Consider the following 27,534-nt stretch of genomic DNA (forward strand, 5'->3'; position numbering starts at 1 on the left):
TTGTGCATTGTAACATGTGTGCTCAACCAGGTGCACCACCATCCAGCCCCCCCCCCACTTAATTCCACCATTCCTTTATGCTGTACTCTGAGAATAAGAGTCAGCCCCTCAACAAACTCGGGCCAAGCAGTCCCCAAACCCCTCCACCTTACCTTGTAACACTGATGCATGTGTGTTTTAGCTCAGCCAACTCAGTGGCTTCTAGCAGTTTCTAAAAAGGAAGCATTTCATCTGCGGAGTGTAGCTGACTCCGAGATAGATGGCTTGGAGGATGGAAATTAGGCTTCCCGTGTTCAGAATCTGTACTGAACATTGATTTTATTTAAGGAATACTTAATCATCCCTGTATTACACCTGAGTCAAGCACATTTTGCAAAGAAGGAGAGTGTCGTGTGTGTGTTTAACCACTAAAATACTCAGTGGTAGCACCAACAAGGAATGTGTCTTATAGGTGGCATCTACTGCCTGGGGGTCCAACACCCCCCAAAAGGACTGGAGGCACCCCCAGGGAAAGGCCTGCTGCATAAAGCTGGGCAGACACAGTCTGCATCCAGCTCAGCACAAAAAGGGGAAAGAGGGTGCTCGGGATCCACTTGCACAGCCACAATGTGTCTGCGGACCCAGAATCTTCACCACAAGTGAGGAACTCCTGACTACACCCATCAGATACCCTAGACACTTGCTTTCCCCAGGACAGAGAGCTCATCATGGGCAGAAGCAGGATTAGAAGTAGGGTTTGGTGGGCCAGCCAGAAGCACACACAGTGGTACACACATGTCACCAAGGGTAGGGACCCGGGTTTTAACCTTGAACCACCACATGGGACTACCACAAGTCGGGGGAGCGATGCTGTGGTGTCACTCCTCTCTGTCCTATCCCTTCTCTATCTCTCTCTGTCTCTCACCCTCTATCTAAAGGAAAGGGAAAAAATGACCACCAGGAGAAGTATAGTCGTACAGGCACTGAGTCCCAGTGATAACTCTGGTGGCAAACAAACCCTTAACACAGTGACACATTGCCACTGACCTTCTTGCAAAAACCCTTTCCCTAGAAGCCAGGTGTCCCCAAGGCTTGTCTTCTGAGTGTAGGTATTTTATTATTATTTTTTTATTGCCACCAGGGTTAGTGCTGGGGCTCAATGCCAGCACTACAAATACAATGCTCCTGGCAGCCTTTCTTTCTTTCTTTCTTTCTTTCTTTCTTTCTTTCTTTCTTTCTTTCTTTCTTTCTTCCTTCCTTCCTTCTTTCCTCCCTTCCTTCCTTCCTTCCTTCTTTCTTCCCTTTCTTTCTTTCTTTCTTTCTTTCTCTCTTTCTTCCTTTTCATTCTATTTTGGTTTTGGTAAGACAGAGAGAAATTGAGATGGGAGAGAGAGAGAGAGAGAGAGAGAGAGAAAGAGACCTGCAGACCTACTTCACCACTTGTTAGGATATCCCCCGCAGATGAGGAACCAGGGCTCAAACCTTATTCCCTATACATGGTGATATGTTCACTTAACTGAGTACACTACCACCTGTCCTGAGTGTGGGTATTTTTTTTTAATTATGTATTAGGGAAAATTGGTTTACAAGACAGTTATTGTCATATAAGTACACTTTCCATTATTTTCATGTTAGTGTTTGTGCACCACGCCCCCACAAAATACAGTTTTTTGTGTCCTTGTCATGTGCTAGGGAATCCTGGCCCACTCAACTCCTGTTGGGGGTCACTGTAAATAGACAGACACAGGAGAGATCCAGGCTTGGAAAGCACCTGGAACATGGACACTTTGTTGCACCTTGCAGGCACACATATTTTCCATGCTGGTGGGGAAGAAAACAAATGTTGCACAGGAAACGGAAGTGGTAACAGTTATAGGTGTGGCTTAGGAAGGAAGTGAAGGCAGGGGCTTAAAAGTTCATAAAAGTTGATGTTATGAGCATCGTCTGCCTACCTTGGAGTACCAACATGTCAGAAAATTTCTCTTATGCTCCATCTCTCTTTCTCTCTCTCTCCACCTGCTCCCCATTGCCCATGTACTCCAGCATGTGTGCTCACAATTTTCCTGAATAAAGCTTAAAATGTCTGAAAATCACACTTTTCTCCTCAATTCTTTGTTGAGTTTATGTGTGACAAATCTATAAGCTGTGGGAAGCAATCTCAGTCTATGTCCCCCAATACATTTCCCTTCACTCCCCTTCAGAGTACTCAGGTCTGCTATACTCAGCCACAGTGAGCTGAAGTTTCACCCTTTTCACTGGGGCTCAGTGCCAGCACTACAAATCCAATGCTCCTGGCAGCCATTCTTTCTTTCTTTCTTTCTTTCTTTCTTTCTTTCTTTCTTTCTTTCTTTCTTTCTTTCTTTCTTTCTTCCTTTTCATTCTATTTTGGTTTTGGTAAGACAGAGAGAAATTGAGAGGGGAGAGAGAGATAAACAGACCTGCAGACCTACTTAATTAATTGTGTTTAATTGTGTTCTCCCTTTCTTTGTTTCTTAAGTCCCATCTATGGGTGAGGTCATCTAGTATGCATCCTTCTCCTACTGGCTGATCTAATTCCTTAATGGAATTATGGTGCGAGTGCGTGTGCGTGTGCGCGCACGTGTGTATTTACCACCAAGGTTATCACTGGGGCTCATCTATGACCCCTAGTGGCCATTTTCTCCCTTTTGTCCCTTTCTTCCTTTCTTTTTATTTGACAGCATGGAAAAAACTGAGAGAAGTGTGGGAGGGGGGGAGTAGTGAGGAAGAAAGAAGGAGAGATACCTACATTACTGCCTCACTACTCATGAACCCCCGCCACACACACACACACAGGCGGGAACTGAAGATTTGAACCTGGGTCCCTGCATATGGTAACATGTACTCAACCAAGTGTGCTATCACTCATCCCATCCTTTGTGTTTGAAAGTGACTCTCATTGTCCTTGGACCCACATTCAAACAACAACTACTTCTCTGAAATTGACAGGAACACTCAGTGACCAGAGGAATTGCCTAAATTTCACAAAATGAGTCTCTCAGACCACCCCCATTACAGCCTTCTTCCTTTCTAGGTCTCACAGAGGCCCACAAAGAGGGGAAGCCCCCCATACTTGCCCACAGGAATCCCCCGATTGGCCTGAGCCACTAAGTGGAAAGAACAATTTGTAGCTTCAGTGAAGTCTAGAGTCCTGAGCAAAATCCAAATGCAGCAAAATCCAATTTGCAGCAAAGTCACACTTCAGGAGGTGTTTCTTAAGGGCAGTGGAGGCAAGGAGCCCTGAGCTATGAAAACCAGGGACCTGGATCCCCAGCATGAGGACAGTGGGCATTCACATGCTAATGTCTCTTTGATCTTTGTCCCTCAGGCATGCCCAGGCCTCCCTGTAGCCCAGGTGGCAAAGTAGGTTTAGTAAATTGTATAAATGGAAGACTTAGAACTTTCTGAAGGAGAAAGGTCTGCTATCCCTGATATTCTCTTGCTGATTTGGATACCCTGAGTTACAAAGGTGGAGATGAAGGTTATCACCACCTCCACCCTATGTGTCTCTTCATAGTGACCACCTGTAATCATGTTTTCTTATCCTTTGAACTATTAGGGGCTGCCTAGGGAAATACCCTGGGAGGGTAACCCCTCTCCCTGCACCTTCCTCAGATAGCCTAGAAAAAGGGTAAGAAAGGATGTCTCCTATCTGGCTTACAGCCATAAAATGCAAATGAATGCAGATGTGTGCACCTGGAGACAATGGCTAAACGTAACCCCCTCAGCAGCCCACTATACACTTAAGAGGCCAGGAAGTACCTGGAACCTCACTCTTGAAGACTTACATATGTCTATGCCTACATCTTTCTCTTTCCTATCCTTGCCTTTTCCAATAAATACTTGTCTCCCTGAACCTGACAAAGTCGCTTGTGATTCATCCCTATGGATAGTCATCTAGGACCCAACCCCGCGGACCTCAAAGGGAACTTCTATGCCCTTTTCCCTGCTTCTTCCTCTTCCTCCCACAGAATGTTCACAGGATGGATCTTCACTGAGGATGGTTAGGAAAAAGAGAGAAAGAAAGGACATTTGTAAAGCTACAACTTTCATTAGATATTTGTAGGATAAAATCATGTAATATTCTACAGATGGCCACACTGATGACAGATGAGGCTTCAGCATTGTGAAAGTTGAGGATGGGGGAAACTGTGGTAAAGAGGGGACATCTTTGAAGTGATGGTTTTTTCTGTATTCTAATTCTGGTGATGGAAATGTGAATCTATACCTATCATTTAATTTCATAGAACTGCACATCAAAAACAAAAAATTGTGTGTATGTGGTGTGTGTGTGTGTGTGTGTGTGTGTGTGTGTGTGTGTGTGTAATAGGGAGTGAGAGAGAGAGAGAGTGACACACACACACACACACAGAGACATAGCTAAAGTCTCAGCAAGGTCATTAATTGCTGGTTGTGACAGTGTGCAAGCTTCCATAAAATGTCATCACTGGAGGGAGCTGGGGACTGTAATGAAAACCCAGTGGTTCATTTTATTTTGTTGGCAACTTCTTGTTACTCTCAAACTAGCAATTTCAAAATCAAAAGATACTTAGCAGGGTGTAGGAGGTACCATAATGGCTGTGGCTCCAAAGTCCCAGGTTCAACACTTTGCAGAACCATAAATCAGAGCTCAGTAATGCTCTGGCAGGGGGAGGGAAAAGGAGGGTGGCTGGGCAGTAGCACAGCAGGTTAAGCACACATGGCATGAAGTGAAAGGACTGACCTAAGGATCCTGGTTTGAGCCCTCAGCTCCCCACCTGTAGAGGTTTTCTTCACAGGCAGTGAAGCATGTCTGCAGGTGTCTATCTTTCTCTCCCCGTCTCTGTGTTCCCCTCCTCTCTCCACTTCTCTCTGTCCTATCCAACAACAACAGCAGTGGCAACAATAACAACAACAAGAGCAACAAAATGGGGAAAATGGCCCCCAGGAGCAGTGGATTTGTAGTGCACGCACTGAGCCCCAGCGATAACCCTGGAGGGAAAAGAAAAGAAAAAAAAAAACTTAGCTGGGATGGTGGTTCAGTGAGCAGAGCACGCTTTGGAAACCTGAGCTCTGGATCCTAGATTTGATCTTTGGCATTATATACAGCCAAAGCAGTGCTATGGACTCCTTCTCTCTAATTAAAAGAAGGAGAAGGAGAAGGAGAAGGAGAAGGAGAAGGAGAAGGAGAAGAGCCAGAGAAATAGCCTACTTAACTATGCGTATGGCCCAGGTTCAAGCCCCAGCAGTACATGGGTGTCCCATGGTGTCACCAAGAAGCTCCAGTATGTCTCTTTCTTTGTCTGATTGAAAAACTCAGCCAGGAGAGATAAAACCAGTCATGTGTGAAACCCCAGCTCTGATGGGGAGGGAAAAAAAGATTGAAAAGAATAGAGTCAATAGCATAATGCTTATGCAAAAGACTTTCATGCCTGAGGACCCCAAGGCCCAGGCTCAATTTCCCCACACCACTATAAACCACAGCTGAGCAGTGCTCTTGTAAGAGTGGGAAAAAATGTTAAGAAAAGCCTTCCTTTCTACACTGGGTGGTAGTGTTGGGGGGACATTAAGTAAATAAAAGTTGGTTTTTTGTTGTTGTTTTTTTTTTTTCTGTCTTCAGGGTTATTGCTGGGACTCAGTGCCTGTACCACAAATCCACTGCTCCTGGAGGCCACTTCCCCCCCTTTTGTTGCCCTTGTTGTTTTAGCCTTGCTGTGGTTATTATTATTGCTGTTGATGTCATTGTTGGATAGGACAGAGAGAAATGGAGAGAGGAGGGGAGACAGAGGGGGAGAGAAAGATAGACACCTGCAGACCTGCTTCACCACCTGTGAAGCGACTCCCCTGCAGGTGGGGAGCCAGCGGCTCGAACCTGGATCCTTATGCAGGTCCTTGCACTCTGTTCCATATGTGCTCAACCCGCTGTGCTACCACCCGACCCCCATAAAAGTTAATTTTTAAATATTGCGTGGGACCATCAAGATAGCTTATGGGGCAGGGGGGGCTCCTGTTTTGCCATGTACTCCACCCAAGTCTGAGCCCCCTGTATCCCACATAGATCTATGACCCTGGAGGAAACTAGTGCTGTGCTGTGTCCCCTCCCACCCTCCCCCTCATCTCTCTCTCTCTCCCTCTCTTTCTGAAGAAGTTGGCTTTGAATGGTGAAGTGCCAGCAACATCACAAAAATGATGCAGTATTCTGTTCCCTTCCACTGTCTTTCTCAGGGCACAGAGGCTGAATCTTTCCCATCTGGTACGTGCATCCATGTTGTTAAATAATGTAGTAAAGTCAAGATGTCTTCCTTATTTATTTATGTATTTATTTTTTTATTTTAGCTTTAGGCAATGTCAATAAGTTCCTTGCTGTGAAGGATAGGGCATAGCCCTCCCCTTAAGAGCACCTCCCCTCTCTCTCTCTCTCCATCCAGTAGTAATCACTATTGTCTAGATTAATATTCAATGTGGGAAGTATTACAAGTGTGCTAAACGCTGTTACGCCAGCAATTTAATTATGATTACTTTCCCTTTGTTGCATAATGATTTCTTATCTTCAGCATTAAAACCTAATTTGGTTCTATTCTTTTGCTTCATTTTCTGTGTACTTAGCTCTTATTTATTCCCAAACTCTTTGCTGATTGTTTAAATTTCCTCTCCCCACATCCACTCACATCAAATTCATTAGGATAATTTCAGTTTCTGAATCTTCCGGTGCCAGACTCTTCCTCAGGCTGGCGCTCAGCTGTTACCTCGACCTCTGTTCCCCACCAACCTGGATGATGTCTGCTTCTGTTATGGTTGGATCTTTATTTCCTGTCTCTCATAACTTCTTTTTAACTTGACTCTTTAAGTTGGAGGGGACATCTCTTCATGTTTTGTTTTGTTTTGGTTTGGTTTGGTTGGTTTGGTTTTTGTTAATTTCTTTTATTTTATTAATTTTTTTTCATTTTTTTAAAATTTATTTTAAAAAGGAGACATTAACAAAACCATAGGATAAGAGGGGTACAACTCCACACAATTCCCACCACCAGAACTCTGTATCCCATCCCCTCCCTTGATAGCTTTCCTATTCTTTATCCCTCTGGGACTACGGACCCAAGGTCATTGTGGGATGCTAAGTAACGGATAAGAGGTCAATTGTTGAAGAACTTGTGTTGTTAGAAACATTTCCTACATGTTTAAACTAAGTATACGATAGCAGTCTAGTTCTGAAATTTTCCCTGGGTGGAGATAGCATGATGGTTATGCAAAGAGACTTTCATGCCTGAGGTTCAAAGTCCCAGGTTCAATCTCCCACACTACCATAAGCCAGAGTTGAGCAGTGCTCTGGTAAAAAATAAAAATAAATAGAAGCCTTTCCCTTTTAGTTCAGAAGTTGTTTTTCATTGTATTCTGGTTTCTGGACTGGCTGTTATGAAGTATGGATCTATTTGGGCCTAAATTCATTATTCTGTCTGGAGGATTTCAGGATTTGTTTCTCTGGACCCAAAGTCCTGAACCAACTTAATATTGTGCTTTGAAATGGGGTTTAGTGGTCTGGGAGGTGGCGCAGTGATAAGGCTTTGGACTCTCAAGCATGAGGTCCTTAGTTTGATTCCCAGCAGCACATGTGCCAGAGTGATGTCTGGTTCTTTCTCTCTCCTCCTATCTTTCTCATTAATAAATAAATAAATAAAATCTTTTTAAAAAATGGGGTTTAGTCTTAGTCATTCTGCTAACCCAGAAATGCAGGTGTTTGTTTGTTTGTTTTTTGGCCAGGGGAATTGTTTCTTCAGTCATTTACAAGCATCTTTGTTTTCTCTTTTTCTGTTTTTTTTTTTTTTTTACTTAATTTAGTGTCAGACTATTATAAATAAAAAGACTTTGCAGGAACTTGGCTCTGCATGGGTTTAAAAACAATCAAGATTTATTACATGGTGTTACAGAGGTACAGAACGGTATATTTTAGGTATAACAAAATAAGCAATTATCGGCAGGAGTATAGTATACTCATTATGGCCATAGAGGAGAGTCTAGTCTTATAAGCCGAGTTTACCTGCTGGCTCAGTTACACAGGGTAAACTGAGGTCCCAGAAGAAGTAGCCATGAAGGCACTGAAGACACACAGGAAAGCCAGGAGCTAGGATAGTGGAGTGCAGGAAAAAGAGCCTGACTTCCACCTGGCTCATGCTGTTTACTCCTGACATCAGCTGTATGCTAATTATGTTTGCTGTGTGCTAATCAAGAACCAAAGTCCTATCCACGATCTATATTACAACATCAGTCATTCTCTGACTTAGTTTTCTTCTATTTTCTTTTTTTAAAGTTTTTATTTATTTATTTATTTATTTATTTATTTATTTATTTTCCCATTTGTTGCCATTGTTGTTTTTCATTGTTGCTGTAATTATTATTGTTGTTATTAATGTTGTTGTTGGATAGGACAGAGAGAAATGGAGAGAGATGGGGAAGACAGAGAGGGGGAGAGAAAGATAGACACCTGCAGACCTGCTTCACCACCTGTGAAGCGACTACTCTGCAGGTGGGGAGCCGGAGCCTCAAACAAGGATCCTTACCCCAATCTTTGCACTTTGCACCACGTGCACTTAACTCGCTCCGCTACTGCCCAACTCCCAATTTTCTTCTATTTTCTAGGACAAAATTCCTCAAGATTATCCATCATGTTACTCCACCGCCTTCCATTTTTGTTTTAACTTTTTTCTTTATTTTATTTTTCTTATACTTTATGGGACAGAGAGAAATTGCGAGGGGAGGAGGAGACAGGGGAGAGAGACAGTGCATGTTATATGCCAGACACTGTTCCAATCTCTTTGTATACACGAGCACATTCATTGTCATAGCAGTTACAAAGCAGGCTTGTTATGCCACTGTCTGTTACAGAGAGAACAGCAAGGCACAGAGATGTTATAGTTGCCCAAAGTGATTTGAGCTGCAGAGTAGTGAGATGGGGTACTGACTTGGGCAGTACTGGTACTCTGAATCTAATGAGTCCATATTGGGAGGGTGACCTATACATTGGAAGACAGTTAGGTACATTTCTGGCATCTCTACAGTAGTTGACAGCTCTTTCCCCAGCACTTGTGACAGCTGAAAAAATGCCTCCAGACATACCCCACAAGCCCCAGTCAGGGCACCTCTTATCCCGACTGCTTGTCTGTGTGCCTCCCTGGGTTAGAGAATGTCCCATCATCTTGAGAACTGGGTAGAATGTTCCATGACTTCATGGAAGCTTCATGGGCAGGAGCCCTGCTGTGCTTGCTCTCTGTGCCATGGGATATCAGATAAAAACCTGGAAAATCAGGAGAAACCAAGGATGGAAGCCAGGTAGTTGGGTACCCAGTATAGTACACACGTCACTATATACAAGGGCTTAGGTTCAAGTTCTGACCTCTCACCTGCAGGGGAGGGAATGCTTCACAAGCAGTGGAAAAGTGCTGCATTTATCTCTCTTCTCTCTCCTCTCTCTCTCTTCTCTCTCTCTATTTCTCGCTGTCTCTGTCAGAAAAATAAAATAAAAATATCACTGGAGTGGTAGAGTCCTCATGCAATGCCTCTAGTGCTCAGAGGTTGGGACACCATTGGGAAAGCAGGTCACTAACCTGAGACTCTCTCACCTATCTTCATTCGCAGAGCCAAGGTGAAGAAAGGGGTGAACATCCTTGCCATGCAGACCAGTGAGCCGCAGCAGTGGGACGTGAAGCAGGAGATGGGGAATGGTGGGAAACACTCCACTACGACCGTGGTGTGCCAACGCCTGGGCCCTGGCACAGGAGACAGGTGAGCAAGCGACGCCTCTGTGTACACCATGAGTGGGCCTGGGACACAGCGCTGCCCCAGGAGTGTGGCTGAGACTCCCACTAGTGCTGTTTAGCTCCAAGTCTGGAGCCCTGAGCTACTGCCCACCTGGACAGTGCTCAGCAGGAAGGGCAAGGTGATTGAGGGAGGTTTGGGGGCAGATGCTAGTGGGGCACTGATGTCCTGCTCTGCCAGGCCTTCTGCTCTCTGTTTCCCATCACCAGTATCCTTGGGGGTTGTGCCATCCCTCACGGTCTCCCTAGATTTTCAGAATTCGCACATCCGTTGAACAAAGCAGTAAAATTGGTCTTCAGTAAGGGGACACACTAGTCAGTGGTACTGTTGAAAAAAAGGATGAGCTTGGTGAGGTCCCATATAAATATCTGGATTATCACTTTTAAAAAGCTTTTTATTTGTAAAAAATAGATAGTTACAAGACTGCATACCCAACACCAAAATTCTGTATCACCATACCCACCACCAAAATTCTGTATCCCCACCCTCTCACTATAAATGGTTCTTACAAGTCTTACAGTTTTCTTGCTTCTATTTGGTTTGCATATTTTGGTTTTCTTTGGCAAGTTCATATGAATCAGATCTCTAGGTTCCACATATGAGTGAAACCATCTGGTAGTTGCCTTTCATCTCTTATTTCACTAAGCATAATCACCTCCTGTTCCATCCACTTTGTACCAAAGGACACAATATCATCTCTTTTGACCTCAGAGTAGTATTCCATGGAATGAATAGATAGCCCATAACTTTGTTAACCAACCATCTATTGGTGAGCATGTAGGTTGCTTCCACAGTTTGGTTATTGTGAATAATACAGCAATGAACATAGGAGTGCACATGTCCCTTCTAATTAGTGTTTGAGTGTTCACTGGATAAATGCATAAGAGTGGTATTGCTGGATCATTAGGTAATCTGGATTATCACTTTAAGAGTTGTTTTCTGCACAAAAAACAACACCTGATCATTTAACCCTTGAATATAGAAAGTGGTTGTGGGGGGTCAGGCTACCAGGTTATCCCTGGGGCTCAGTGCCTTCATAACAAATCCACTGCTCCTGATGGCTGTTCCCCCCCCCTCGTCTTTTTTCTCATCATTTGATAGAACAGGGAATATAAGTGGGGAGTGTGAGGTAGAGAGGGAAAGAGACAGAGTGACACCTGCAGTACTTGTTTCACCACTTGTGAGCTTCCCTCCTACAGGTGGGGAGTGGAAGCTCAAACCACTAGGGTTTTGCTGGGGTTTCCCACCTGCATGATTCCACTACTGGTAAACCATCTTTTTTTTTTCTTTTCGCTTTTCAAGATAGAAAGTTAGAGGCAGAGAAGGAGAGATAGAGGAGAGACAACAAAGCACCACTCCACTGCTAATGACACTTTCCCCTTTGCGCTATATTCCCATGTGGTAGCCAGGAGAATCAAACCTACCACTCTACCAGGGTCCACACTGCCAGACGAGCTACCCCCTGGACCTTCTGATAGCACTGTTTTGTTAAGTAAGTTGTTCCTGTTCCCTTAACAGTGTCTTTTAGAGAATTATCCTGTATCAATTGCATACAACTTTAAGAATGGTGAAGCAGGTTTGCAGGTGTCTCTCTTTCTCTGCCCCTCTCTATTCCCCCTCCTCTCTCAATTTCTCCCTGCCCTAGCTAATAAAAAAAGAAAGAGAGAGAAAGAAAGAAGGAAAGAAGAGATAGAAAGAAAGAAAAAATGGCCACCGGGAGTTGATGATTTGTAGTGCAGGTTCTGAGCCTCGGCAATAATCTGGTGGCAAGAAAGAAAAAGAGAAGAGAGGAGAGGTGAGGAGAGAGAAGTGAGGAGAGGAAAGGAGAGGAAAGGAGAGGAAAGGAGAGGAGAGGAGAGGAGAGGAGAGGAGAGGAGAGGAGAGGAGAGGAGAGGAGAGGAGAGGAGAGGAGAGGAGAGAAAGGAAAAAAGGGGGAGGATTAACTTTAGGGACTCATGGAACCATATATTTACTGAAACACAGTATAATCCTCATGGAAAAAAATAAATGAAAGTTTTTTGGGGGGTGGCAAGAAATTAAAATAAAGAGGACTGCAGTAACCAATTCCTTCTCTGCTTCTCATCCTTACTCACCCATGATTTTCCCAAAGTGCCAAGAGACAGAACTTTGTATGCTGCCTCAGTGTGTCCTCCCTCCTGCCTTCCTTGCTGCCAGGTCTATTTACAAGGCTGGTTGGTCAGTCAGCATTCCGTGTGTGTGTGTGTGTGTGTGTGTGTGTGTGTGTGTGTGTGTGTGTGGCGGGGGGAGGGGGTCTGAGCATTTCTGCTAAACCCCACTAATCCACCACCACCACCACCAATCTGAAATGTCCTGTGTCTTTTCCTTCCATCCTTCCTGCTTCTGCAATGTCCTGCTGCAAAGGAGGTAGTTATGCAAGACAGGCAGGTTTTCAACAAACAAAAATCATTGAAAATGGTAAATCAAATGCCCATTTGTATTCCTCTAAGCAGTCCCAGTTGCATTCCTTATTCATATCTGTGCTCTGCTGTTCGTGTTTGGAGAATTCTGGAATATGAATGCAACTGTGGCTGCTTAGTATAAACAGTTTCACCAGAGCTTCAGGGGAAACAGAGCACTAAAATAATCTCATTTCCCTCAAGGAACCTTCCCCTCTTTAAGAATGATTTGAAGATACCACAGAAAAATCTCCCAGGCAAACTTCCACAAGTGAAAATGCCCCGTTGGTGACACAAGCATTCATTCCAGGTTCCCAAAGGAAGAACTTAAAAGGGTCCCTCAACTTATTACCCCCAACCCCTGAATTCACAGCAGGCTCTCATCAGCATCTGTACCAGGAGAATTTATTTATCTACAAACTGTGTCTTTTCTCCACAAAGCATGTTCCTCCCCTCCTCCCTCTTTCTGTCCCTCAGTCAATGTCAGGCCTTTAGCTTCCTAGATTCCAAAGAGCATTGTGGGAGAAGCCTAGAGCCCAAGGTGGTTGAGATCCGTGGTGTTTTCTGTCACTTATCCAGTAACAATCCCAGAAGAGTTTTCTGAATTTCACATCTGAAATAACCAGTGAGCTGTACTATGTCTTGGTGCTGTTGAAAGTAGACTTTTTTTTTTTCTTTTCCTCTTCAGGGTTATCGCTGGAGCTTGGTACTGGTACTGAAAACCCACTGCTCCTGGCATCCATTTTTTCCTTTTTCTTTTAACTGGGTAGGACAGAGAGAAATTAAGAGAGAGAGGGAGACTGAGAGGGAGAACGAAGTAGAAACTTGCCTCACTGCTCCTAAAGCATCCTCCTTGCAGATGGAGAGCTGAGGGCTCAAACCACAATCCTTGTGCAGGTGCTTGAACTTAGTACTATGTGTGCTTAACCAGGAGTAACACCACATAGCTCCTGGAAGTATACTCTCCAAGGTTTGCCATCCTATAGTTGCATATAGTAACCTCTCTGCCAAGCAAGCTGGTGTGTTCACACAGAGCCAAAATAGGCACCAGAAGTTCAAGCCAACATTCAAGATCATTAAGAACTATCAGTGTTAGTCATAAGAGCACACCAGTGCCCATTTACCCAAGCCCTTCCCAGTGAGTATGGATGTGACCAGCTTTCAGATATGACTGTTTTCCAAAATTTTCCGCAGACTCTCAGTGTTCCTTTCCCAGGTGATCTCTGTACCACAATTTGGTATTAAGGTGGGCAGGGTTTTGTGCTGGGCTGACTGACAGTATAAGCAGAAGTGATGCTGTGTAACTTCAGGTCCTCAGAAAGCCTGGAGCTAACAGGTAAGCAATGCTGTATGCTTACCACCATGCTGTGAGGAAGCCCAACCATCCAGTGTGGAAATACAAACCTTCTTTCCCAGACCCAAGAGAATCCCTAAGCCTCCTGAAAGAGAGTAATGTCTGGTCAGCTCCTGACTGCTTCAGTCTCATTTTTACCCTTGCCAGCCATGGAAACTCCCTGAGAGATGAGATTCCCAAGTCAAACTACCCAGATAAACCAGTCCAGGATTCCTGATTTACAGAGACCTTGAGAGATAACAAGATGATTTTTAAATATAAGATTGTAAGATAACAAGGGTAAAGTTCCATATAGTTCCCACCACCAGAATTCTATGTCCTATCCTCTCCATTGGAAACTTCCCTATTCTTTATCCCAATGGCAGTATGGACCAAAGATCTTTATGTGGTGCAGAAAGGTGGGAGGTCTAGCTTCTCTAACTGCTTCTCCACTGGACATGTATGTTGGCAGGTCAATCCATACCCCCAGCATGTCTTTCCATAATTTCTTCTCTGCTAGACATGGGCATTGACAGGTTGATCCATATCCCCAGCCTATCTTTCCCTAATGGGGTAGATGGGTAAATTTTCTTATCTCACCATCTTAGGTGTCTGCAAAACATACTCACCCACAACTTGGGCCCTTTTCCACCATCATTCATCAGGACCCGGAAGCACTCCCCCAGTCTCTCTCTATATCCTCCTGCCTGAGAGTCTTGCTTTGGTCCAGTACACCAGACCCAGTCAAAGCATTACTTTGTGTTTTCCCCTTCTATTCTGTCTGTGGGTAAGATCATCCTATATTCATCTTTCTTCTTCTTCCTTTTTTTTTTTCCTTGTCTCACTTAACATGATTCCTTCAAACTCCATCCAAGATGAGGCAAAGAAAATGACTTCATCATTTTCAACAGCTAAATACCAACCCCTTTGGAAAGCAGTCTAGGAAATACTCAGAAGGCTAGAAATGGGCCTACCCTATGGCCTAGCAATTCTTCTCCTGGGGATTTATCAAAAGGAAACAACATACCCGTCCAAAGAGATCTATGCACAGCTCTGTTCATAGCAGCATGATTTGTAATAGACCAAACTTGGAATTATCCAGGTGTCTGACAACAGATGAATGGCTAAGAAAGTTGTGGTACATATGTGGTACACAGGATGATTTTTTATGCCCATAAGTCTTGAGGACAATTCAGGTAAAGGCCACATAGAACTGAAACATTGGGTACCCAGAAGGATAAAACTATCAATACTTGCCAACCTCACAGCCACTCAGAGCCAAAATTGTAACTCTACTCTTTCTGATTCTTCTACAACAGGGAAGAGATCACTCAGTGAAACTAACTTCTTAAACAGAAGAGCCCTCCCCAATACAGACCCTGAATCTTTTCTAGAAGCTTATTTCTTTAGTGTTTCCACCAAACCAGATTTAAAGCCCTTTAGGAACAGAATGAGAAGTTTCTGCTTTCTTCCTTCCATCATAGTCTGACATCTGGTCCCCAGTCAAAACTGAAAATGGATAAAATAAATACATCTCTCAGCATCTGTCCTAAAATAACTTATTTTATCCCATTAACCAGACTCTCACACCTATGCCACACCAGTAAGTCTTCAACGTAATAGCCATGCCAAAAGATGTGATAGCCATGCCAAAAGATCGAGTGTATCCGACAGTTCATGGTCTCACGCCAGACTCTGCCTTCTCTCCTGAGAAGCCCCAAAGACTAGTTCTTAGAGTGCAAACCTGATACCAAAAAGTTGGAATGCTTCAGATTTCTCAATACCCAGGACATGTTCCAAGTCCTGCTAGCCACTCAACCACCATGAGATGCTGGTTTAATCCTTTAGATTTTTTATTCTAATTCAGAGGGAAGGTCCTTCTCTTTGATTACTCATAGCAAAATGGTAACCATCCAAGGTAATGAACTAATCTCTCCTTTTTTTCATTTGATATGTATATCTCTTCTGCGTCAAATGTGAAAACTTTGCTGATGTACTGCCTTCATTCCCAAATATTTTCTGAAACATTATGGTGCCACCAATGATAGTATCACCTCTGGAGTCAACCAGGCAACTGGAATTCAAATCTCAGTTCGTCCACTTGGTAGTTGTGTGATTTTTGTGCTCATTGGTCAGCCTCTTTGGGTTGATAATGAGTTGGTAGATAGCAAGAGAGTTGATAAACAGCAGTAGAAACTTTGCTATGTAGTTTTCAGGAGGATTAAAGGGGATGATCATTGTCATAGGCCCCATATAGTGTTAGCTCTTGTCTTTTCCATGGAGCAAAGCCTTCTTAGGTTCTCCTAACTTAGTTATGGCTCAGACCTTGCAGGATAATGGTGGTAAAGGACAGGAGGCAGGCATCTGCCTCTCTGTGCAGGAGGCAGGCATCAGCCCTTAAGCCACACAGTTCTGCTGACTTGAATTTCATTCTCTGCACAAAGTTGGAAACTCACTTCTTTTCCTCCTCTTCTGTCCTATGCAAGTCTTATTGTTTCACACCCTAAGTTTTAGTAACAACTTTCCCCTGGGCTTGCCCACTCCCAATACACTCTGGACATGTTAGGGATGGTAGAGCTAACTCAGACAGAGGAGTAAGGATCCTATGGGCACCTGTGATTGAGTAGGCCTTGCTTTGTCTTGCCAGTCCCAAAGGTCTAAGTCTTATTGTGATTTGTCACTTTACTATGCCATTCCTTTTTTAACCTTAATCTATTTTGTAGGAGATAAGGAGTAGAGCGTCAAGATAATAGATTCACATAGTCACAAATTCAAAATGTAGACAGATCAACATTCAGAAATATATCCCGCCTTTCACATACCTAACTTCCTTCCATGGATGTCAGCAACTTTTGCACTTTATTATTTTCACCTTTATTGTTTATTTTTATTTATTTAACGTATGTATTAGATAGTGACAGAGTGAAAATGAGAATGGAGGGGGAGATAGAGAGGGAAAGAGACAGAGAGACACTCATGAAGATTTCTCCTACACAGTGAGACCAGTGGCTTGAACCTAGGTCCTTGCACACCGTTATGTGTGCACTTAACCAGGTATGCCACCACCTGGCCCCCGACTTTTGCAATTTATCAGATAGATTTTACAAAGATGATTTTATGCATAGGCAAAGATATATACACTCATGGAGTTATTTCCTCCCCAATTTCAACTTTTATCAACATTGCTTCTTTTCTTCCAACTACTATGACATGTAATTCTGTCAGAGTAATTTGTAAAGCTCTTCATTTTCCCTTATAATGAAAAAAAATATGCTTGTCATGGCATATCAATGGCATCATTGGTCTAAACCAACTGTCTGCTAAATAGAAGTTAGATTAATCCCACTTTCTATTTGGAAATACTGCTTTGAATTATCTTGTCCCAACGCTACTTTGCACTTCCACAATCTTGTCTATGAAACAAATTCTAGGAGCTAACGGTTCAGTGCAGTGTTCTGGGCATGTGTAAATACACACAGAGAGCAGCTGTCTCTCTCTTCTCCTCTCCTGGATCAACTAGGAATACCAAAGGAGACCACCTGGGACTGCAACAAATAAGGACTAGAATGGCTTCAGGAACCCACCAAATCACCAGTGAGTGCAAATACATGCGGCTCATGGACAGGGAGGAGCCTAAGTAGAGATTGAGCAGCTGAAAAGAGTCTTGCAGTTTACCAGTTAAGGCACCACCTCCAGTCTACTTTACGAACAAAAAGACTGCTGAAGGGAGAAAAGGACTCCCCTAAGACTCACCAAATGCAGCTGTGAGTCTCCATTGCTACTGCCCTCAGAATCAGAGCAGCAAGGGGGAGACCCTGTGCTGATATCTGGGAACAGATAACTGACCAGGAAATTTAGGAGAAGAGCTACACCTCAGTGGCCTAGCAGTGGGGGTGTATAGTAGGAGACTTTCCACATTGTTCTCCTGATGAAAACATGGTGAATAATTGCCTCAGAACCTACAGACTATAAACAGGACTTGTTTAGAAACTCACAGGGCCCAGCAGTGCTGCCCGGTGTGGCAGAGAAGCTAAACTGAGCCTGGAGCTTTTGATCCTTGGAGTGTGAGAGTCTCTTTGCATAACCACTGTGCTATCTCTCTGTCACCCTGCTTTATCTCTTGGTCAGGAGTCAGTGACTAAGCTAAGAATCTTACTTATACCTTAAAAGCCGCCAGGCTCCCATAGCCTACAGGGAAGAAAAAGAGCAAAAGAGGCTTTTAAGCCAGGGAGCTCCAACTCAGGGATTAAAATACTATTGAAACAACTGTCAGTTTCCACAACTGTGAACTCTTTAAGTACCTTACTTAGTCAAGATTCATCCAGGCAAGAGTGATCAGTAATTTGAAAAGTAGTGCGAGAGGGACCTCATAACATACTATATAGAATGGTTAAACCAACAAGAAGAAATATTGGAGAAATGAACCAGGGCAAGAGTCCAGCTAAAAGCCCCCCAAAGGTTGAAGCACAAAATAATGAGGTCGACACCCAAACACTAGTTACGGAAATAATCACAGCAGTGAGTTAAGAGTTTGAAAGAATTGTCATCAGAAATGCAGAAACAACAAATGAGACTCTGGAAGAAAACACTAACGATCTCAAAGTTATTAGAAATCTGAAAGCTGAAAGAGCTGAGGTAAGAACACAACTAGCTGAACAAGCTAAAACAGTATCAGAACAGGGTAACAAAATAGATGAACTCCAGCAAAAGTAGAGGGGAGAGAGAATAGAATAAATGAGCAAGATTGAGTATGAATTAGAGACAATTAAAAAAGAAGTAAGAGATCTCAAAAAGAGATTGAGATTTACTAAAAGCAACTACAGAGACCTATGGGGTGACTTCAAAAGAAATAATATATTCATTGTTGGCTTACCAGAGGAAAAAAGAGAGGAAGGGGAAGAAAACATTCTTCAGGCCATAATAACTGAGAACTTCTCTTCTCTAGTCTAAGCAATGTAAAAGACATAAGGGTTCAAGAAGCCCAGAGGGTCCCAAACAGAATTAACCCAGACTTAAAGACACCAAGACTCATCATATTTAGAATGGAAAGGAAAAAGGATAAAGTAAGGATCCTGAAGGCTGCAAGAGAATAACAAAGAGTCACCTACAGAGGTAAACCCATAAGATTAGCAGCAGACTTCTCCACACAAAGACTGTAGGCCATAAGAGAATGGTAAGATATCTATCAAGTGCTCAATGAGAAAGGCTTTCAACCAAGACTACTGTATCCTGCTAGACTGTCATTCAGACTAGATGAAAGCATAAAAACCTTCTCAGACAAGCAACAGTTGAAGGAATCAACTATCACCAGGTCTGCCCTGAAAGAAGTTCTGAAAGGTCTCCTATAAACAGTCAGACCACCATAAATATGTCATCTATCAGAACAATCTAAAAATATACAAAAATGGCGGTTAAAATATCTTCAATCTTTGATGTCAATAAATGTCAATGGCCTTAATTCACCTATTAAAAGGCACAGAGTAGGAAGATGGATCAGAAAACACAACCCAACAATATTCTGTCTACAGGAAACCCACCTAATGCAACAAGACAAACACAGACTCAAAGTGAAAGGATGAAAAACTATCATACAAGCCAATGGCCCACAAAAAAGGGCAGGAACAGCTATTCTCATATCTGGCATGATAGACTTTAAAATAAATAAAATTTAAAAAGATAGGGAAGAACACTACTTAATGCTCAGAGGATCCGTCAATCAAAGGACTTAACAATTATCAACATCTATGTACCCAGTGAGAAGCCATCTAAATTCATCAAACGTCTACTGAAAGAACTACAGCAATATATTAGCAGCAACACAGTCATAGTAGGGAACTTCAAAACCCAACTCTCTCAACTTGACAGATCATCCAGGCAGAAAATCAATAAAGACATGAGGGAGCTAAATGAGGAGGTAGACAAAATAGAACTATTGGACATTTTCAGAGTCATTCATCCCAAGAAACTGGAATACACATTTTACTCAAGTCCACATGGTTTATTCTCAAGGAGAGACCATATGTTAGGCCACAAAGACAGCATCAGCAAATTCAAGAGAATTGAAATCATCCCAAGCATCTTCTCAGACCACAGTAGAATAAAACTAACACTTAACAATCAACAAAAGATTAGTAATAGTCCCAAAATGTGGAAGCTCAACAGTACACTACTTAGCAACTACTGGGTCAAAGAGGAAATAAAGGAAGAAATCAAAATGTTTTGAGGGTTCAATGAAAATGAAGACACCAGCTATCAAAATATTTGGGACACAGCTGAGGTAGTACCGACTGTGAAGTTCATAGCCATACAAGCACATATTGCGAAACAAGAAAAAGCACAAATAAACAGCCTGATTGCACATCTTAAAGACCTAGAAGAAGAAGAACAAAGGAACCCTAAAGTAACCAGAAGGACAGAAATAACTAAAGGTAGGGGAGAAATAAATAACATTGAAAATAAGAAAACCATACAAAAGGTCAATGAAAGGAAATGTTGGTTCTTTGAAAGAGTGAATAAATTCAACAAACTTTTAGCCAGACTCACAAAACAAAAAAGGGAGAAGACCCAAATAAATCGGATAGTAAATGAAAGAGGAGATATCATAACAGACACCACAGAAATTCAACATATCATGCAAGACTTCTATGAACAACTATATGCTACCAAGCTACAGAACGTGGAAGAAATGGACAATTTCATAGATACCTACGAATGTCCAAAATTAAGTAAAGAGAACTCGATAACATGAACAGGCCCATCACAGCTAATGAAATTGAAAAAGTTATCAAAAAGCTTCCCAAAAATAAAAGTCCTGAACCAGATGGTTTTACAAATGAATTCTACAAAACCTTCAAAGAAGAACTAATACCTCTACTTTTTTAAAACATTTTTAAAAAAAATTTATTTATAAAAAGGAAAAACTGACAAAAACCATAGGATAAAAGGGGTACAAGGCCACACAATTATCACCACCAGAACTCCATATCCCAGCCTCTCCCCTGATAGCTTTCCTATTCTTTAACCCTCTGGGAGTATGGATGTATCTAAGGTCATTGTTGGATGCAGACAGTGGAAGGTCTGGCTTTTGTAATTGCTTCCACACTGAACATGGGTGTTGACTGGTCGATCCATACTCCCAGTATGCCACTCTCTTTCCCTAGTAGGGTGAGGCTGTGGGGAAGCAGAGCTCCAGGACACATTGGTGGGGTCATCTGTCCAGGGAAGTCTGGTCGGCATCATGCTAGCATCTGGAACCTGGTGGCTGAAAAGAGAGTTACCATAAAGCCAAACAAATTGTTGACCAATCAAGGACCTAAAGGATGGAATAGTGCAGATGAAGAGTTGGGGTGGGGGGGTGTCTCCATTCTGTAGGTAGCTAGTAGGCATATTTTAGTTATATTCCAAAGGACCTGTGGCTATACTAGTTTTTTTCTTTGTTTGTTTCTTTTCTTTTTTTGTCCCTGAGCCTGAAATCTGATATGCTGGTGGATCCGAGTTGTTGTCTGGGGAGATGATGTCATGGCTGGAAAAGGAACAGAAAGCTGGATCAGGGAAGAGAGTAGCTCCCTACTATGGGAAAGGGATATAAATATTGTTGACTGTAAACCCCATCGATTTGTTGTAATCTGGAGCCCATATTCAACTTAGGAGCCTATGTGACCTTTGCATCCCAGTAGATCTGAGCTCACATTCTGTGGTCGTGAGTAGGAACATTCCATGCTGCCTCAATATCAACCCTATTTCCTCATTCTAATACTTTTACTTTTAAAAGTCTTCCAGAAGATTGAAAACACTGGAATACTCCCTTCCAGCTTCTATGAAGCCAACATCACTTTGATATCAAAAGCAAACAGGGACACAAACAAAAAACTATAGACCAATATCTCTGATGAACATAGATGCGAAAATATTGAACAAAATTCTAGCCAACCAGATACAGCAGAATATTTAAAAGATTGTTCATCATGACCAAGTGGGGTTTATCTCAGGGATACAAGGTTGGTTTAATATACATAAATCAATCAACGTGATCCACCACATCAATAAAAGCAAGACCAAAAACCACATGGTCATATCAATAGATGCAGAGAAAGCTTATGACAAAATACAACATCACTTTATGATCAAAACACTACAAAAATGGCAATAGATGGAAAATTCCTCAAGATAGTGGAGTCTATATATAGCAAACCTACAGCCAACATCATACTCAATGGTGAAAAACTGGAAGACTTTCCCCTCAGATCAGGTACTAGACAGGGATGCCCACTATCATCATTACTATTCAACACAGTGTTGGAAGTTCTTGTCATAGCAATCAGGCAGGAGCAAGGAATTAAAGGCATACAGATTGGAAGAGAAGAAGTCAAACTCTCCCTGTTTGCAGGTGACATGATAGTATACATAGAAAAACCTAAGGAATACAGCAAGAAGCTTTTGGAAATCATCAGGCAATACAGTAAAGTGTCAGGCTACACAATTTACATTCAAAAGTCAGTGGCATTCCTCTATGCAAACACTAAGTTAGAAGAAATTGAAATCCAGAAATCAATTCCTTTTACTATAGCAACTAAAACAATAAAATATCTAGGAGTAAACCTAACCAAAGAAGCGAAAGACTTGTATACTGAAAATTATGAGTCACTACTCAAGGAAATTGAAACAGACACAAAGAAGTGGAAAGATATTCCATGTTCATGGGTTGGAAGAATTAACATCATCAAAATGAATATACTACCCAGAGCCATCTACAAATTTAATGTTATCCCCATCATGATCCCCAGCACATTTTTTAGGAGAATAGAACAAATGCTACAAATGTTTATCTGGAACCAAAAAGTACCTAGAATTTCCAAAACAATTTTGAGAAGAAAAAACAGAACTGGAGGCATCACACTCCCAGATCTCAAATTGTATTATAGGACCATTGCCAACAAAACTGCTTGGTACTTGAACATGAATAGACACACAGACCAATGGATTAGAATTGAGAGTCCAAAAGTAAGCCCCCACATCTATGGACATCTAATCATTGACAAAGGTGCCCAGACAATTGAATGGAGAAAGCAGTCTCTTCAACAAATGGTGTTGGAAAAAATGGGTTGAAACATGCAGAACCACTATATTTCACCAAATACAAAAGTAAATTCCAAGCGGATCAAGGACTTGAATGTTAGACCAGAAACGATCAGATACTGAGAGGAAAATATTGGCAGAACTTTTTACCACATAAATTTTAAAGACATCTTCAATGAAACGAATCCAATTACAAAGAAGACTGAGGCAAGCATAAACCTATGGGACTACATCAAATTAAAAAGCTTCTGCACAGCAAAAGAAACCAATATCCAAACAAAGAGACTCCTCAGAGAATGGGAGAAGATATTTTCATGCCATACATCACACAAGAGTTTAATAACTAAAATATATAAAGAGCTTGCAAAACTCAACAACAAGAAAACAATGGATCCCATCTAAAAATGGGGAGAGGACATGGACAGAATATTCACCACAGAAGAGATTCAAAAGGCCGAGAAACACATGAAAAAATGCTCCAAGTCTCTGATTGTCAGAGAAATTCAAATAAAGACAACAATGAGATACCACTTCACTCCTGTGAGAATGTCATACATCAGAAAAGGTAACAGCAGCAAATGCTGCAGAGGGTGTGGGGTCAAAGGAACCCTCCTGCACTGCTGGTGGGAATGTCAATTGGTCCAGCCTTTGTGGAGAACAGTTTGGAAAACTCTTGGAAGGCTATAAATGGACCTACCCTATGATATTACAATTCATACCCTGGGGATATAGCCTAAGGAACACAACACACCCATCCAGAAAGCTTTGTGTATACCAATGTTCTCAGCAGCACAATTTGTAATAGCCAAAACCTGGAAGCAACCCAGGTGTCCAACAACAGATGAGTGGCTGAGCATGTTGTGGTATGTATACACAGTGGAATTCTACTCAGCTATAAAAAATGGTGACTTCACTGTTTTCAGTCCATCTTAGATGGAGCTTGAAGAAATCATGTTAAGTGAACTAAGTCAGAAACAGAAGGATGAATATGGGATGATCTCACTCTCAGGCAGAAGTTGAAAAACAAGATCAAAAGAGAAAACCCAAGTAGAACCTGAACTGGAATTGGTGTATTGCACCAAAGTAAAAGACTCTGGGGTGGTGGGGGGCCTAGGGGGAGAGTACAGGTCCAAGAATGGTGACAGAGGACCTAGTAGGGGTTGTATTGTTATGTGGAAAACAAAAATGTTATGCATGTACAAACTATTGTATTTACTGTCAAATGTTAACCATTAATCCCCCAATAACTAAATCTTAAAAAAATACACACAGAAATTGCTGGTTTATACTATTGGCACCCTCCGCATATGTGCTGATGAGCTATTTGATTTCCTGATGTTCATATTTGCTTTCTTTACAATGAATTGACTAGCAAGTGGCTCTTCGAGATTGCCAGCCAAGATGGGAAATGTGGTGTGGATTGGTAAGCTGCTGTTCCTGTAACTCCTGGAAATCTCTTGACTGGTATTTGCCATCCAACATAGCACCCTGGGATATGCCATGCTCTTGGAGCCTCTCTTTGAGTGTGCACGTATCTGTCATCGGGACTGTTTATAAACACAGAGTATGGAGGCTCTGTGCTGTATTTCTCTTAAATTCTCTGAGTTTTCCCATATCCACTCTTTTCCCCAATTTTTTATTTATTTATTTATTTTCCCTTTTGTTGCCCTTGTTGTTTTTTATTGTTGTTGTAGTTATTACTGTTTTTGTTATTGATGTTGTCATTGTTGGATAGGACAGAGAGAAATGGAGAGAGGAGGGGAAGACAGAGAGGAGGAGAGAAAGACAGACACCTGCAGACCTGCTTCACCGCCTATGAAGCAACTCCCCTTCAGGTGGGGAACCAGGGGCTTGAACCGGGATCCTTAAGCCAGTCCTTGTGCTTCGCGCCACTCTTTCCCCCAGTTCTAATCCCATCCATTGGTATCAAAATGACTATATACTCTCTGTTTCCTTGGATGCTGTGGAGCAGAGTTTCATTCGTGTCTCAGGGTTGAGAAATAAACTTCCTCACCCCATTGCTAGCGAGAGAAAACATGTTTGATTGGGTATCTCTCAAAGGCTATGGCAAAATGTTCTGATTGTGTATTTTCTAATCTTCTGTCTGTATCTGCCTTTTAAATCTCCAAATATCTAATGTCTCCAATCTCTCTAATGTCTCTAGTGTCTCACATGGGCTCACTGTCTCTCTATATATTGGGTATATGTACATACAACAATGTCAAATATAAACATAATATGGCTTATACATAAACATTTTTATTAGTAATTTAATATTCGTTTACAAAATTATAAGGTAACAGAAGAACAGTTGTGTATCCCCATTCCCTCCACTAGAAACTTAAGTGGTTCTCCCAAAGTCACAGTCTGAGCTCACAGTTCATGGTCACAACTGGGAACATTCTAGGCCGCACTCTTTTCAGGACCAGTCTTCCTCAAGTAGCAGGGCAGGATAACCCTGCCTTCCTTTGGAAAGTGGGGCAGTCCCTACCATTGTTACTTTATAGAAACATAAACACCTTAATGGCCTGATTAGATTTATTTATGGACCCAGTTTAGGGATATCAAATAAGAAAGGCTTCGTGTTAGATTTAAGGCCTGTTGACCACTATCTGTGTTTACCCTGATATTAGCCAAAACACCCCTGAGAGGCTACACACAGAACTACAGAGACAGCAAAGAATTTCTGGCATGTCTGGTATAATACATCGCTGTTAGTAATTAAGACAAATAGTTCAGCAGAGAAATAACAGGCATCATAATTAGGGGCTCTTTGACAATTGCCTTTTTCTTCATATATTAAAAATGGATGGAGTTGTCTAGAGTCTCTGCAGGTTTACAGTCTTTTTATGGGTATAGGTAAACAGGCCAACCTTCGGTGTTATTGAAAAGTGACTGCTCAGAGCCAATGATGAATACTCCACTGGGAGGACCATGCAAGTCAAAAGCAAATCCTCCATGTAGCTCCAGCCCTCCTTCCCCATACCTACTATTCCCTCCCATCTTTACTCTCCCAATCATTGTGATAAAGCAGAATTGTCATCTGGTAATGTATTCATAAAGAAGTTTATAGGTGACACCATTATAGTGAGCACTGCCAGACATAGACATTTTCTTAAGATGTCTCTATGTTGACAAGAACTCCAAATAGTTGTTTACCCAAAACTGAAGCCTGCTAGTCAGCAAATACTCAATTACAACACAGGTAAATGTTGTGAAGAAAAGGAATGCAGTTTTCTAAAGAACCAAATTCAGAAACGTGTTATTTAGGATATGGGTCCATTTCTTATGAAAGAAATCTTGGTTTTGTTTTTTCACTTTTGGACACAGTTTTTATTGTTTTTTTGTTGTTGTTGTTGAATTGCTTAATCTTTTTCTTTATTGGGAATTAATAGTTTATAGTAAAAAGTATAATTGAGTAGTATGTACATGTGTAATATCTCTCAGTTTTCCACATAACAATTCAACCCCCTCTAGGTCCTCCTCTATAACATGTTTCAGGACTTGTACCACCACCACCACCACCACCACCACCACCCTGAAACCCTAGAATCTTTTACTTTGGCACAGTACACCAAACCCAGTCCAAGTTCCATTGTATTTTTTCTTATTTTTCAACTTCTTTTTTGTTGTTGTTGTTATTAGTGATTTAATAATAAGATTGTGGGATAAGAGGGGTATAATTCATATAGTTCCCACAATCAGAGTGCCATATCCCATCCCTTACATTGGAAGCTTCCCTAATCTTTATCCCACTGGGTGTATGGACCAGTGATCTCTATGGGGAATAGGTGGTCAGAGGTCTGGTTTCTGTAATTGCTTCTCTGCTGGACATGGGTCAGTCCATATCCCAATTCTATCCCAATTCTTTCCCTAGTGGCGCATGGCTCTGGGAAGGTCAGGTTCCAGGACACACTGGTGAGGTTGTCTGCCTGGGGAAGGCAGGTTGGCATCATGGTAGTATTTTTTTTACTTCTATGAGTGAGATCGACCTATATTCACCCTTCTGAAATAAACCTTTTTTTAAGGCAACTTAGATTAAAGGAATTGTTGGGGATGTTTTGACACAGCTATTTACAATGACTTGATGACTCTCTTCTGCACTGCCACCAAAATCCCAGACTCCTCTTGTATTCTCATTATTCTCATACTACTGGTCATTGCCCTGATCACCTGTACCAAGTTAGTGCTCTGACTTAGGTGATCCAAAATGGTACTATCACTCTGACATGATACAAGATGGTTCCCTTGCTGACGTTATCCAAGATAACTCCCTGGCTGACCAGGACACAGAAATACAGCCAATGGGATATGGAGGGCAGTGAATACTAGACTTCGTAAAATATTTTTCTCTGTATGTGAAAAAAGATAAGCCTTTAAAATGTTTAAAGCTAGATGGTAGTGCAATCACATCTATGTAAAAGGTTTTACTGCTGGTTGTGTAAAAGTAGATTCAGAGAGTGCATTCAGAAGATACAAGGAGCAAATTAGACCAGTTCATTGCACCATAATCAAGGCTCATTGTCTGTTTCCTGTCCCCACCACTGTCTTCCTCCTCTAGAGCACACATCTTGTCTACTATTGCCTCTACACCTCTTAGACTGTCTGGGGTCAAGCATTCAGAAATGACAACCCAACTCCCTACCTTGGCAAAATATTTCAGGTTTTTGCTCAGGAGAAAGCATAGCAACACTATCAGAAGGGAACAAAGACATATGGCAAAGAGGCAGTCAATTTATGAAGAGATTATTCTAATATGTTAAAATTAGTCCCGAGGATCCTCACTTACTTTTGGTCTCAAAGACAGAGTGCCAGGTGATTCTGTCAGCTGCTCTCCATGCCTTTCCTGGGTAACCTAATAACTTTGTTCTTTCCATTTTGCACATCACATTAATTCTTCATAAGTGGTCCTTATTATTCCTTACT

The 27,534-nt window shown here is 42.0% G+C and overlaps 1 protein-coding gene across 1 annotated transcript in view; it reads left to right on the plus strand.

Annotated features, from left to right (window-relative positions):
- Nucleotides 1–27,534, plus strand: part of TMEM132C (transmembrane protein 132C) — a 388,356-nt gene that overhangs the window by 228,090 nt on the left and 132,732 nt on the right. The window contains exon 3 of the mRNA XM_060193293.1: nt 9,604–9,750. Coding sequence (XP_060049276.1) covers nt 9,604–9,750 — 147 coding nt within the window. The remainder of the gene's footprint in view (nt 1–9,603; nt 9,751–27,534) is intronic.

Source organism: Erinaceus europaeus, chromosome 6, assembly GCF_950295315.1.
Source record: "Erinaceus europaeus chromosome 6, mEriEur2.1, whole genome shotgun sequence".
NCBI classification, from domain to species: domain Eukaryota; kingdom Metazoa; phylum Chordata; class Mammalia; order Eulipotyphla; family Erinaceidae; genus Erinaceus; species Erinaceus europaeus.